The 15,681-nt window shown below is 40.3% G+C and overlaps 1 protein-coding gene across 3 annotated transcripts in view; it reads left to right on the forward strand.

Moving 5' to 3' along the window:
* The first annotated feature begins 10,870 nt into the window (after positions 1 to 10,870).
* CDKL2 (cyclin dependent kinase like 2) overlaps positions 10,871 to 15,681 on the forward strand; it is a 32,381-nt gene continuing 27,570 nt past the window's right edge. For all 3 annotated transcript variants that reach the window (XM_084895684.1, XM_084895683.1, XM_084895685.1), the window contains exons 1-2: positions 10,871 to 11,163; positions 13,733 to 13,930. In XM_084895684.1, the coding sequence (XP_084751810.1) occupies positions 13,763 to 13,930 (168 nt within the window). In that variant the 5' untranslated portion in view covers positions 10,871 to 11,163; positions 13,733 to 13,762. The remainder of the gene's footprint in view (positions 11,164 to 13,732; positions 13,931 to 15,681) is intronic.

A 15,681-nucleotide genomic window follows, 5' to 3' on the forward strand; every position in this document is an offset into this window, starting at 1 on the left:
ATTTTTTTTATTTATTTCAGAGAGAAAGGAAGAGGGGAGGTAGAGGAGAGAGAAACATCAGTGATGAGAGAGAATCATTGATTGGCTGTCTTTTAAAAGTGCCCCACTAAGAATTGAGCCTGTAAGCCTGGCATGTGCCCTAACCAGAATCAAACTGGGATCTGGTTCACAGGTGGACACTCAACCACTGAGCCACCGAGGCTGAGCAGAAATAGTCAATTTTTAGCAATACCAAATAAATACTGGGCAAAATACCATAAATGGAGGTTTAGAATTAAGAAATCACATAAAGACAACTACCCTTCTATTACCAAATTAACTGTTCTCTCTGTCTTTGATCTCTTAAAGAGTTTTGACAAAGCTGGCTACCTACTTGGATTGCTTTCACTTTTGTGAAATTAATATTTCAACTGCTTCTGTTTTCTTATCCCATAATAATCCCTGCTCCCTAGTCCCTTCTGTGCTCAGTCTTTTTCCCCATGAACTTGCTTTGGATGGTTTCATTTTGGCCACGCACTATCTTTCCTTCAATATGTTATCTATCCAATAGATTTCAAACAATATAATGGTTAAGAGGAGGGCTTAGAACAGCAGTCACCAACCTTTCGGACCTCACGGACTACCAGTGGTTCAGGGACCACTGATTGACGACCACTGGCTTAGAAGATAGCCTGGGTTTGAATGACAAGTCCACCATTCAATGGTTAGCCTTCTTTCTTTCTATTTCCTCATTTGGAAAAAAAGGTAGGTGGTTGTGAGGATTTACTATATTAATATATAAAGCACCTAAAACAATGCAGTGGTGTGGTGGGCCTTTGGCAAGGGTAAGTTGTTACTTTTTTACTTCTTTTTTTTCACTTTGGTAACTTTAAAAAAAATGTTTTTATTGATTTTAAAGAAAGGAAGGGAGAGAGGTAGAAACATCAATGATGAGAGAATCATCTATCAGCTGCCTCCTGCATGCCCCCTTACTGGAAATTGAGTCTGTATCCTTGGGAATGTGCCCTGTCCGGGAATCTAATTGTGACCTACTGGTTCATGGGTTGATACTCAGCCACTGAGCATCACCAGCCACACTAGCTGGGCAAGTTGTTACTATTTTCAATTCAATTGCAATTCTACTGTCTACCTATCCTATGTTTCAAACTTTTGAGCTGCTACATGCTAAGCATTGCTCTAGGTACTATTGGTAAATGATAAATGAGTTTCCTTGCTGTCAGACTAAAAGACTAACTCTATGGAGAGAGTGATGTGCATATTTAAGAAGGTAGCTGGGGGGGGGGGGGGGGGACCAAAAAGGGTCTTGCTTGCCTTAAGGTTAGTTTTTACCCCATGAGCAATTGGGGGGGGGGGGGGGGGGAGGTAAGGTAATTTTATTTTGAAATGTCTGACTACAGAATAAAAATGCAAGTTCAGTAATTAAGTAAATCTGATAAAAGGATTCACCAATATTTCAGTCAATAGCTATGATACTGGAGTCATGGTAAGTAGATTTGGTAAAAATCTAAGGAAAACACAGGTGATAGATTGTACTCCCACAATCTAACCCATAGGTGGCCCTATAAATACCTTGGCATAAGTGTGTGTTTCTTCCATTATATTCTTAAACATTGTCTTAATGAAGACAAACCATTTAACTTTTTATTGTTTGTTGAGTGCCTCTATGTGCCAGGCATTGTTGATGTTGAGCATACATGAGTGAATAAGAAGTCCATTGGTCTCCTTGAGCTTATTTATTTGATAATGAAGATATCAGTTGTAAATGCTAAGGAGAATATATATATATAAAAGGCTAAGCAACCAGTCAACTGGCTGGTAGGTATGATGCACACTAACCACCAAGGGGTAGACACTCAACAGAGGAGCTGCCGAATGACAGCAACTTTACAGAGTGCCCTCTTGCACTCCAGGACCTCTTGGGGATGTCAGGTTGCCGGTTTCTGCCTGATCCTTGCAGGCCAGACTGAGGGACCCCACTCACTCCGCAGATGCCCTTCGAGCCCTGGCACCACCCCAGGTGCTGCCAACCCGAGAGGGACCATGGGAGGTTGGCTCAAGGGTGTGTCTGGCCCTTCTTGCCCAGTCTCGCACCGCTGGCCATCTTCTAATGAATTTGCTTTCAATGTGCACGAATCCGTGCACCAGGCCTCTAGTTAAGGTAATAAAAAGCAACTGAGTGGTGGAATTAGGTCATAATGACTTTTGGGAACTATTTCAGTGAAGTGATAAGCTGTTCCTCAGTCACCCATTCTAGTGTTGAAATGGAACTGAGGAGCACCGTAGTCAGGACCAGCAAATGTAAAACAAACTGTAAAATAAAACCTTGGAAGGAAATGATAGAGGCTGGGATAGATGGAGTTGGCTCAAAGGGTGGCAAAATGATGAGGTGGGGTAGGAGAGAGAGGAACTACATCATGTAATCTGCCAGGGTAAGGAGTTAATTTGGATTTTCTTCTAATTGCAATAGCAAGCCATTAAAGAAAATTAAGCATGGCAGTGATATCCTTGTAGAGGATAGATAGGATAAATATAGAAGCAGGAAAATTGATAAGACCGTTGCAATAGTTTAAAACTTGGAGAGAAATAAGTTTAGCTTATTGTTTTGGCAGCTGAATGTAAGAGGTATCTTAAAAGGAATTGAGAATGACGAGTTCTGGATAGTTAACATAAAGACAGAAATCAATGAAAAGCAGACACTTCTACTTGAAAACAGTGTAACCAATAAAAGTTATTTTTATACTTGTTTTTTATCTCTAAAATGAGTTTTCTGAAAATATTTGAGAATATACAATGAATCACTGCTGGTGGCTTTACATTTGATTTAACATTTAGGCAAGCCAAGTATAATTACTTAGGTTACCGCCAAAGAGACAGGCTCAAAGGATAAGTCACACTAATATGAAATTATTTGGAATACTGGATTAGCAAAAAGTGTCAATCTGCTTTCAAGGATGAGTTATTTAAAGTTCAGAAATTTAGTGCAATGCATTTTTGTGAATTTTAGAAAATTCTAAAATTATAGCCTCCAGCATTAGGACTAAATCCCTTAATCAGGTATAATATTCAGGAAGCACAACCTTAAGGAGTGAGAGTAGAGACTTGGAATAGAAATCAAATAGCTGTCAAATACTGTCTCTGAATTGAGCGGGAAACACACACACACACACACACACACACACACACACACACACACGAGGGCCCCAGTGTATGAATTTGTGCACCTTGAACTGTGGGTCATGAGGCAGGGGTGGGTCTCAGCCCATCCTCCACGCCCCCGCCCAGCCCCTCCTGCTGTGACCCCTGGTCCCTCGGTAAGCAGCCCTGCTCCCTTGCTGCAGCACCCATGCACTGATGGCATGGAGTGATTGGGGCTGGTGCCATCAGTGGGTGCGAGAGGCAGCTGCTGCCCTGATCACCCCTCGGGAACACGGGGAAGTGGAGAAGCCCTCATGGGCAATTGGGGCTGGCAACTGCCGCTCGCACCCACTGATGGTGCTGAGCAATCAGGTGTAAGCAGTGGCTCAAGTGCCAGGCAGGACCACAGTGCACAGAAGCAAAGAATTTTCAGTAACCAGCAGAGGCTCGGCCTGATAATAATAATCAGCACCCTGCCTTGGTCTGGCACCCCTGCTCACCTGCTCCACCATCCTGCTGCCCTCCCCCACCATGTTCTGCACGTGCCCCTTGCTGATGAGCACACATATCAACCGGTTCAGTTGTTCCACCATTCAGTCTATTTACATATTAGGGTTTTATATATGTGTGTGTATGTGTGTGTGTGTGTGTGCTTTCTTTGGTTGTCAAATGATCTTTAATTGAAACATTTTTTTGAACACATACCGGTAACTTTTAATTTTCACCATTAATCTTTAATGGAATAATGTCACTAAATACTCCTCATTAGTGAAACATGTTCCTTTGTGGTTCTCAACCAGCCCAACATCCCACTATACCACTGCTGATGTTATCTATGTGATGTCATGAGGGAGGCAGCCATCAATATTGCAACAGCCAGGATCTTTTTAACGGTTTCAGAGAGTTCTCTAGTTAAAAATCGGTGCTGCATCTGTCAGGCAATGTTGACAATCTCATCAAAAGTGATTATTTCCACTGTGTTTAATGATGTTTTGCTTCTTTCTGTCTCGACAATTCTTTGAAGCTTTCATGTTCAAGGCAGAGGCAGAGGCACTACCTCAATCTGGACCTGTCAGTTCTGAATGTTCAGTTACTATAAATCCCCAAGCACCAGTTGCTTTGTTGATGTCAAAGCCAGCCATTTTTTTAAAAAATATTTTATTGATATTTTACAGAGGAAGGGAGAGAGCGAGAGCTAGAAACATCGACCAGCTGCCTCCTGCACACCCCCCACTGGGGATGTGCCCGCAACCAATGTACATGCCCTTGACTGGAATCGAACCCGGGACCCATCAGTCCGCAGAGCCAAACCGGTTTTGGCCAAAGCCAACCATTTTTGGAGACAAGCCCAGGGGACCAATCTTGGGGGTCAGAGCAGGCGCAGCACAGACTTCCCCTCTGGTGCACCTCGGGTGCATCGTGGAGGTGGCTGGTGTCAGATGAACCTAGATTTGGTATGACTGCAGAAAGTTGCACCTAACTTTCAAAGCCGAAAGCTGAAAGCAGCCCTGCTCCCTTGCTGCAGCACCCATGCACTGATGGCATAGCCTACTCTCAGGGAATGTGTGGTGGTTTTTTTTTAGTACTTAGGTAAACAAGTACTTACTATTAGTTCTGATTAGTCCTGGGCAACACAACTCATGTAGTCCTAAGAACAATCCTTTAAGGAATATTACTTGTTGGGTTAGCTACTTTCCAAGATCACATGGCTAATCAGTTGAACTAGTAAAGGTAGACAACGTAATAGTGACTGGAGATGTTCTTTAACATTATTGAGGGTGGTAATTAATGAATGGTCTCTACGAAGAGGTACATTTAAGGTCTGAGAAAAAGAGAAAAAAGTCCTGAGACCTGGAGGAAGAATGTTCCAAGAAGAAGAAAGGACATGTAGAGAAGCGCTTTGTTTAGAAAGTTTGTTGTATTCAAGGGCAGTGGGGCCATAACAGTAAGCAGATGATATCAAGAGGTAGGTAAGAGCTAATTTGAAAGTGGCCTTGTACAATAGTTTGTATTTTACTTTTATATTTACTCTTGGATTTTACTGGGATTGTAGGGATCTGAACAGGGAAGTGATGTGATCTGAATTAGTGAGTGGTCTGTCAAAATGTCAGCTAGTAGTGATAGTAGCTTGGATTAGAGCTGTAGCAGAGATAGTGATAAATGGTTAGCTAATAAGATCTATTTTGTAATATAAAACCTATAAGACTTTTATGGACTGGATCTTGAATGTGAGGAATAGATAATATTCAAGGGATTCCTGGGAATTTAAAGCAGGAGTGGATTGTGGCGAGAAAATCAACAGTTTTCTTTTAGCCATGTTAACACATTGCGGACAGACGGGTCACAAGAATTTTCGCTTCACGTTACACTGTGTTTTACAAGATATCATATTTTTAAAAGATATTAGCTTGTAAGAACATGTAATAACTTCAAAATGCAATGGGTATTTAATTTTAAAGTGTGCCTATAACATTTATGTAAAACTTTTTTTTTGTAATGGTTCAATAGAAACTTATCTGGCCCCTGGATAAGGCTAGCAATAAAACTACTGGTCCGCAATGTGTTAAGTTTCATATGCCAATTAGATATCCAAGAATGAATGTCACATGGTATGACTGGGGAATTCTAAAGAGAGCTCAGTGCTATGAGTTGTCCACATAGGTCTTTGCTGCAGCTATGGGATTAGATGAGATTTCCGAGGAAGAGAGTATACGGGATTAGATGAGATTTCTGAGAAGCAGCTCAGGACTGAGCCCCCAGATACTCCCAACATTTAGGGTTCTGGTACAGGGGAAGCAGCAGAGAAAACTGAGGAAGACAAAATAGGACACTGATATCATGGAAAGCTAAGTTTCAAGAGTTTATCTCAAAAGGAAATAAGCCGTTGAGTCATGCTGTTGAGAGGTCATATGAGGTAGTGGATTAATTAGGGTGGCTAATTGCTATAATAAATAGACCCCAAGATGTCTAATGGCTCAGACACAATAGTTTTTCCTACCCCTAATATAAAAAAGAAAAGTGGTAATGAAGAGGTCAGTGGTCTGGCCCTCCTCCCCAAGTCATCTCCATTGTAGCTAGATGAAAGGGAAAAGGAACATAGAGACTGTTGAATGGAGATCTTTATGGACCAGGACTGAAAATGGTGCCCATGTGGCTTGAATTCAGTCACATGACCACTCGCAACAGCAATGGAGATCGCACAAAAGAAACAAGCCACACAGGAAAAAAGAACTAGCTTATTGTAACTACCCTGTTTCCCCCAAAATAAGACAGTTATATTAATTTTTTCTTCCAAAGTTGCACTAGGTCTTATTTTCAGGGGATGTCTTATCTTTCCATGTGCTAGGTCTTATTTTCGGAGGATGTCTTATTTTCGGGGAAACACAGTAGCAATCTCTGCTACAGATGGCTTTGGCAGGATGTAGGTCACAATGACTTGGGAAGAACTATTTCAGTGAAGTGATAAGGATGAAAGCCCAAGAGAACTGGGGGTAAGAAATGAACACACCTTTTTTCCCCTGTAGTTTTGCTATGAAGATGAACAGAGGAATCAGAGAGAGGCTAGAAAGAGATGGAATGTTAAGATTTTTCAAAAGAGGCATGTTACTAGTGCAAACACAATGCATACTATTGTTAACATTTAAGAAATAAATTCCAAGATTTACACTGTGTCAGCATAGATCAGCAGTCGCCAACTGGTGGTCGATGGACCGCTGGTGGTCCGTGAGGTGTGAAAGGTTGATGACCACTGCTATAGATGTGTTGGTGTATGTTGAATTTGGCAAACTAAATGGTATATTGTGTTTTAGGTTTTCAAATTCCAATTGTCTTAATTACTTTAAAAATATAGTAATGATGTCATTGAATCAACTACTAAGTTGAGAACAGAATTCTATTTTTTTAAAATATATTTTATTGATTTTTTTACAGAGAGGAAGAGAGAGGGATAGAGAGTTAGAAACATCGATGAGAAAGAAACATCGATCAGCTGCCTCCTGCACACCTCCCACTGGGGATGTGCCCACAACCAAGGTACATACCCTTGACAGGAATTGAACCTGGGACCTTTCAGTCCGCAGGCCAACGCTCTATCCACTGAGCTAAACCGGTTTCAGCAAAGAATTCTATTTTCTATGGCAAGTGTCCTTCTATCAAAGAACCAGAACTTTAAAGTGAATCAGTCCATTTTCTTAATAGAATGGTAGAATGTATTCATAGCTGCATGCTTCATATACTCTACTGAAAAGAATCTTTTTATGGTCTGAAGATTTTATGCCCTTTCCATTCACTTGGTGACTCAACTGACGTGATGCCAAAAACCCATGACTAATCAGTTATCTCATAGGACCTGAGAGGTGGTTTTTTCTTTGTTTGTTTTTGCACAAAACACCCAAGCACGTTATTGGGGATGTCAAGATATGTAGAAAATGATTGTTGCCAAAACTCACTGAATGGAGATGACTGTTAATGTAAGAAAATTGGACTAAGCTAAAATACATAAATTTATTTTAAAAGGCAGATTTCTGGGAAGGCTGAAAAATTCTTATCCTCTTGTAGTCTATTTTTTTTTTTTAAATTGAGATATAGTTCACATACATAAAATTCACCTTTTTATAGTGTAAAATTCAGTGACTTTTAGTATATTTACTTTAAAAAGTTGTGTAACATTAAGTCTGGAATATTTTCATCACCATACCCATTAGTAGTCACTCCTCATCCCCACCTCCCTCGCAGTTCCTGGTAACCAGTAATCTACTTTCTTTTTCCACGGATTTGCCTGTCCTGCACACTTTATATAAATGGAATGGTATAATATGTGGCTTTCTATGTCTGGCTTCTTCCACTTAGCATAATGTTTAAGATTTATTCATGTAGCATGTATCAGTACTTCATTCCTTTTTATGGCTGAATAGTATTCCATTGTATGGATATAATAATTTATCCATTCATCAGTTGATGGACATTTGAGTTTCACTTTTTTTTCTATTATGAATATCAATGCTGCTATGAACATTCATGTACAAGTTTTTGTATGACTAAGTTTTTCATTTTTCTTCAGTATATACCTAGGAGTGGAACTACTGGGTCATATGATCCTTAGTCTCTTCTGACCTTTAATTCTTTAACATATCTCTCAAGCTCTCCTCATGCACTCCCATACTGTTTTCTCCCTCACACACCTCCAGCTACAACTTTTTCAAGCAAACACACAAAAATGATAATTGGGAAACTACAGCAGAGTGGGAGTGGGAGAGAATCATGTTATTTGCTTGTCAGTCCAACACTTTTCTCAGTTTTTCTTTAAACCCTTTTTTTCAAAACCTCTTCAAGGCTAAGCCCTTTTCACACTTAATTACTTTCTCTTCACTGCCTGTCTTTAATTGTGCTTTTTAAAAACCAATTATTCATTTTCTTCACTCTTTAAAGCCTCTCTCTTTATTGGTCTTCACCACAAAGATTTCCCTGTGATTTTTAAATTAAACTTGCACCTTATAATGCTACCTCCTCTTCCATAAACATGTAAATGACTTTACCTAGGATGTGTAATTCCTAAATGCCCTCTCTCCTTTGCAGTTGGCTTTAAACTCAATTCTTGTTTAAATTTTGTTTTCGCAAGTGTTACCTATTCACCAAATCCAGTATTTTTAGTTATACTTTTTATTGCCTGTGGGGTTAAAGCTTCAGGGTCTCTTGCTTAAAGGAGCCTTTAAAATGTTTGTTGTTGAATATTTTTGTAAAGTTGCAAAAGCAAAAATATTTTTGCATTCTGCCGAAACCGGTTTGGCTCAATAGATAGAGCGTCGGCTTGGGGACTGAAGGGACCCGGGTTCGATTCTGGTCAAGGGCATGTACCTTGGTTGCGGGCATATCCCCAGTAGGGGGTGTGCAAGAGGCAGCTGGTCGATGACTCTCTCTCATCGATGTTTCTAGCTCTCTATCTCTCTCCCTTCCTCTCTGAACAAAATCAATAAAATATATATTTTTAAAAAAATATTTTTGCATTCTTTTCAAGTTTCAGGCCCCCCCAAACCTGGATTTGCCATTTTATAAAAGGTGATCTGCCCCTCATAAAAGAAGTTCACAGATTCTGTTATAGCCTGAGGTAACAACATTGGGCATGGCTCCCTTCAACTTGGTCACAGCAAAGGAAGGAGCTAATTGCTATATTAAGACTTATATCCTGCTGAAACCGGTTTGGCTCAGTGGATAGAGCATCGGCTTGCAGACTGAAAGGTCCCAGGTTCGATTCTGGTCAAGGGTATGTACCTTGGTTGCGGACACATTGAGGGATGTGCAGGAAGCAGCTGATTGATGTTTCTAACTATCCCTCTGCCTTCCTCTCTGTAAAAATCAATAAAATATATATTTTAAAAAACTTATATCCTGGATTGACCAAATACTTACATTATTTTCATACCTAGGCCCCAGGTCTTGTCCTTAATATTACAGATTCAGGAACTAGTTTTTAAGCCTTTTGACCAAAGTGGTCAAGCACTGAAACATTAATTCATGCTATCCAAACTTCTCAAAGGATTATTTATAAACCAGAATGTTTATTTCTTAGCATACAAAAGGAATTACTGTAATATTGACTGAGTATAAATATCTACTAACCAGAACACATTTAACTGAATCAAGATAGAGATCAAATATGATTATAAAATGTTTAGTTTTCAAGATTTAACGTGAAAATAACTGGGTGCTGAAAGCGTCCTTACTGCAGAGGGATGGCCTAAACCCCTAAACCCTGTTTCTTCTGTGTCTTAAGCATGTGCAAGATTCAGATCTACCAGTCTTGCCTGGTTATGTATGAATTGAGTTGGTCTGTGCCTTAAAGACCCCACCCTCCCAACTGCACCCACTTTGGCTGCCACACACCAATACTGTGTTCTCCCGCCTTCCCACCCTTTGTCCTTTCATTTCATTCATGTCATATGTCCATTCCCCTCACTTTCCATGCCCAGGCTACCCCATCAAGGTCCCTCCTAAGTTCTGTTGTCACCTGCCTACTTTTCCCTTGCCTCCCCTATTAATCATCACCTCCCAGGCTGGCACCCTCATCTCCCATTGGGCCCAGCCTGGCCCCACCTCTCACCCCGAATCTTCCCGGGCGTGGGCGCCGTGGGCCCGCTCCCCGCCCCAGCGGGGAAGCTGCGGGAGGGGGAGACACTTTATCCAGCTCTTTGCATGATCTCCCTCTTCCACGTTCTCCCAGTCCTACACACCGCCGCCCCATCTACCCTCCCCACGAACACCAGAGTCGCCTCTTGCCCGTATCTGTGCGGGGATAGGTCTCCCGCGAAGGCAGCAAGGTGTCTCCATCCTTAATGGCAGGTGCGTCCAGATGCCGGCACCCACGCCGCCCGGCCGCGAGCGAGCGGACCCCGGGCGGGCGGAGCCCCAGGTGAAGGAGAAGGGTGGTTGGCCCTGAGCCAATCAGAGCTCATGACAACAGGGACCAGCCAATCCGGACCCGGGGTGGTGAGGGCCCGCCCCCTTGCAGCTGGGTGGCCAACGCCTTCGCCCAGGGCTGCCTAGCGCCGCGCTGGTTCCCGAGCCCGGAGCCCGGGCGCCTTCCGAGCGGGGGAGACCGCGCCCTCCCGCCCGCCCGCCCGGCCCGTCCCCCGCCGCCGGCCTCGGCCCCGGCCTCCTCGGCAGGTGTCGGTGGTGCCGCGGACGCAGTCTGACCCGAGCCGTGCCGCTCCCGGGAGACTTTGTGCCTATGGTGGGGGCCAGAGTGAGGTCGTTGCCTTGACGACGACGACAGCATGCGGGCAGCGGTCCTCCTGGGCGGGAGCTTGGGGCGGGCCGCGGCCGCTCGGCCGGTCTCAGCTTCCCCCGGGCCCTGACTGTGTCCTCACAAGGAATCGTAACAGCCCAGAGGCTGCTAGTTTGCTAGTCAGCGTTTTTTTTTTTTTTAGACCCGCGGGAAAGAGAGAGGAGAGAGAGATGAATTTCACCTCAAATTGGTTTCCAAGTTGAAAACCTTTGGGTCTTTTTCCACGTGAAAAGGATATTAAAGGAGCAGTAAGTATAAGACTTTTCAAGGCTTCTGTTAATCTCACTCTGGATGTACAATAGATTTCAATCTCTTAAACAAGATAAATGAGCATTATTTTGTATCTAACTTGTTGGTATTGGAGCTAGATACTCGTACATGGCACATGTCCAGAAATACCACATGGCCAGTCGGGCAGGCTTCGTTTTTATGACCCTTCCCTGCGGGGGTAGAAGGCATGGAAAGTTATAGTTTATGGGTAACTGTTTCAGGAAACAAGAGGCTTTAGAAGCTGTGATACCTTGGAGGTATGTGCAGGCAGTGCCACTTGAAAAAAAAAAAAATATGGGTGTGTTCAATGTGCTGTGACCAAATGTGCAATTGGCTGCAAGAATACATTTGGAGTAGTCAGCTTGCACAGTGTGAGCTTATTATGAGCTTATTATTATCTTAGGTCTGCTGAAGGTTATTTTAATTTGCTTTTTCAAATATTGGGAAGACTATCTGCGAAATATTTTTAAGTGATGCAAGTTATAGATTCCATCTGTTTTTTTTTTGTCCTTGACATGATCAAACCTACAGTCTAGTCCTTGGTAAAAGCATACTGTCTTAGTGGAAGGAAAAATTACTTAAAAAGGTGAGAGAAAATAACGTTGAGATATTTTTTTTTCTTCAAACACAGGCTTTTTTATTTGAAAATAGTGGATAGACATTACATGGAAGTTAAAATGGCAAAAGTATGGGAAGTTCGTGTTGGGACACTGCTGTGTAAACAGTTTATAATATTATCAAAGCTGGTAGTAAAATAATGAAATAATGTGAGTTGCAGTTGATGTGAATTTATTTTCATTCACCCTTCACCCCCAGGCCAATCTTCTGGTTTTCCATGTATATATAATAGAACCTATATAAATTATCATATGTAAAATGCTAAAAATATATTCATTGGATGATCATAGTTTGTTAAGGAGAGGGTATTTGTATTGTCTTTATCATCAGCGTACCAATCAGGAAGCGAGGAAAAGCATCACACCTCACAATCGGGTAAATTAGTTTCAGATTGCCATAATGCAATGGGTGGTAATATTTCCCCCCTTCTTTTATGAATGAGTATTTTTATATTGTCAGGTTAAAAAATTTAACCATGAATCATCATTTAAATATAAGCTTACTTAAAGGTATTTTTTCCTCCTTAAACTTTTAGAAACGTAATGGGATTAAGATGATTTTTTTTTTGTTCTAGAATTTAATTTCAACACCAGATTTAAAAATAAAGTTTGAAATTTGCAATAAAATGTATGAATTAAAATCTATCTGTATTTGGACTGAAAGGTTTTTTTCTGTACCACACTATGTAGTGGACTGATTGCTGGACCTTCATCAATCATTTAGTAAAATAAGGAAGGTTTTATTAGGGTTGCCTTTATCCAGAAAATGACAAGTAATTGGGAGTAGAAAAGAATTATAAACATAGCCTGGCTGGTGTGGCTCAGTGATTGAGCATGGACCAACGAACTAGGAGGTCACAGTTTGATTCCTGGTTAGGGCAAATGCCTGGGTTGCAGGCTCCATCCCCAATGTGGGGGTGTGCAGGAGGCAGCCAATCAGTGATTCTCTCTCATCATTGATGTTTCTATCTCTCTCTCCCTCTTCCTTTCTGAAATCAATAAAAAATGTATTTAAAAAGAAAAGAATTATAAACACAAAACTGAAATGATTATTCTCATAGTGAGTAATCATTAAAAGGATTTTTGAAATACTCTATTTGGTACTACTAATATTTAATTTCTAAAATCTGCCTACATACTGTGATGTCATTGCTGTTATTTTGTAAGTTAAATATAGGAACTTAATTACTATAGTAAGATAAATAAAGAAAAATAGCTTATCAAAGGTTCTTAGTACTCATTTGGTAAATGACCATTTTGTGAACAAATATTCTTCCTCATTGAGTAGAGAGTATATAAAAATTTTCCTCTTTGATCTTTTAATCCTGATACAAAAAAATTAACATGATTTTCACTAAAACCAAATTTAGTTGCGACTTTTTTACCTTTGTGTGAAAAGGAATCATATTTTTCTTAAGTGAGCTATAGCCCTAACTGGAAGGGTCCCAGGTTCAATTCCAGTCAAGGGCATGTACCTTGGTTGGGGCACATCCCCAGTAGGGGGTGTGCAGGAGGCAGCTGATCAATATTTCTCTCTTATCAGTGTTTCTAACTCTCTATCCATCTCCTTTTCTCTATGTAAAATAATAAATAAAATATATTTAAAAATAAAGTGAGCTGTAATTGTTTTGTATGTAGTTCTAGTTGTTTATCCAAATTAAAAATATGTTGAATTTTATCAACATGACATCTAGTAATTTAAATTTAAAGTTAATGGCTTCAGTTATATTTGTGTTGTCTATTATGAAATGTATATAAATATTTTGAAAGCAACAAAATTGGAAACAATAAGAAATTGTGAGTCAGCAAGGAGAACCAACAACACAATGACTGCTCTAATATGGAAAACAGGTTGGGAAGAATTACTTTGCTGCGAGTGTGGAGAAAATTAATACATTCAACATTATTAACTATATTTTGTTTTTTACAGCAAGAAAAATCCTTCTGGTTTTGAATTAAAATGGATAAATATGAGAACCTAGGATTGGTTGGAGAAGGGAGCTATGGAATGGTGATGAAGTGCAGGAATAAAGATACTGGAAGAATTGTAGCCATTAAAAAGTTCTTAGAAAGTGATGATGACAAAATGGTTAAAAAAATTGCTATGCGAGAAATCAAGTTACTAAAGGTGAGTAAACACATTTTGGGGGAAATTACTGTTATATTTGTTTCATATATTACAAGGTTTAAAGTATATGTTTTTGGCAATAAACAAATGAAATGATTACATATGTACATTCATTTATGTCATGAACATAAACATGACTTAAAAAGTGCTTGTTGCTTTCCCCCCCCCACCTCTCTCTCTCTAAAAAAAAGATCCAGACATAAAATAAACTTAAAAAAGTTTTTTTTCTTTCAACTTTTTATTGACATATAGAAAAGTACACATATCATAAAAATATATCTCTATGGATTTAAATAACTGAACAAAACCATGTAACCACCATCTAAATCAAGTAAGAGAACATGAAAATAACCCCAGAAGGCCCTCTCTCATCCCTCCACTCACACCCCCCACACCCTTCTACTTCCACCCTTATACCTTCTCTAGTCACTACTGTCTTCCTTTTCTACTCAGGTCACAATTGTCTTGATTACAATCAGCATAATTTAGTTTGATTTTCTGCAACCTTGTTCCCGTTATATCTAAGAAGGTTTTGGGTTGTTTTTTGTTGTCGTTTTTCCTTTTCAGGGTGTGTCACCTACTTTGGAGAACTCTACCCTGCCAGCTTTGTGGCCAGAGATAATCTCTTGTATCTTCCTACACTCCTGTTTGACCTTGATTGCATTTGGCAGTTTCACCTCATTTGTTGTGGGTAGGGGTCATAGATCCTATTACCCTGTTTCCCCGAAAATAAGACAGTGTCTTATATTAATTTTTGCTCCCAAAGATGCGCTAGGTCTTATTTTCAGGGGATGTCTTATTTTTCCATGAAGAAGAATATGGTACACATTTATTGTTAAATGAAAATAAAGGAAATTTATTACCTGCATATGGTACGGTAGTACGGTAGTTGTCAACACAAACCAGACAAACTGTGAATCCTACAGTATCAAGAATTTACTCATTTATTCAATGACAATCATATCATCATCTTCTGGAACATCATCATAACAATCTAATTCCTGAATTTCCTGATGAATTTCTTGTGACTCCAATTCTTTCAGAATCAGTGGACCAAATCTCTCATGTTTAGCAATAGCACTGTCTTTAAATGAGTACTTCTTGTCAAGGTAGCCTGCTCGCAGGGCATTTGCAATGCAACTGACAGTGATTTTCTTCCATGAATTCTTCACCCAAGTCACAACTTCTTGCAGTTTAGGTTTCACAAAGTTTCCACACTGATTTCTCTCCATTCTATTTTCAATGTAGTCATGAATTTCCATGTGCAAATTGTCTTTGAATGGCTTGTTTATTGCAATATCAAGAGTCTGGAGATAGTCATTCCTGCGGGAATCATTATCTGATCTATTTTTCTTTCGTGAAGAATGTCTTCATGTCTTTAGCGTGGTGAGTGCTGGCTGCATCCCAGACTAGCAGACCTTTTTGGCTCCCTCACATAACAAGCGGCAGCATTAAATCCACCCACTTCCTTATAACTGCTTGTGTGGCCCAGGCTTTTTCAGTTTCTAGAATAAAAATACCCAAAACACGTTTAATCTTTTCCTTCTTGCTCTTAGAAATGATTAAAGGTGGGATTTTAATGCCATCCAAATGAATTGCCAAAATACAGGAATCATGTGCACTTTCGTAAGCAGTGGAGGGAATGGAGTCTAGGGGGGACCTTATTTTCAGGGGGATGCCTTATATTTCACTCAGAAGGAAACTTGTAAGTAGGTCTTATTTTCAAAGGATGTTTTATTTTTGGGGAAACA

Source organism: Pipistrellus hanaki (assembly GCF_964339955.1).
Source record: "Pipistrellus hanaki genome assembly, chromosome: 1".
Taxonomy (NCBI): Eukaryota; Metazoa; Chordata; class Mammalia; order Chiroptera; family Vespertilionidae; genus Pipistrellus; species Pipistrellus hanaki.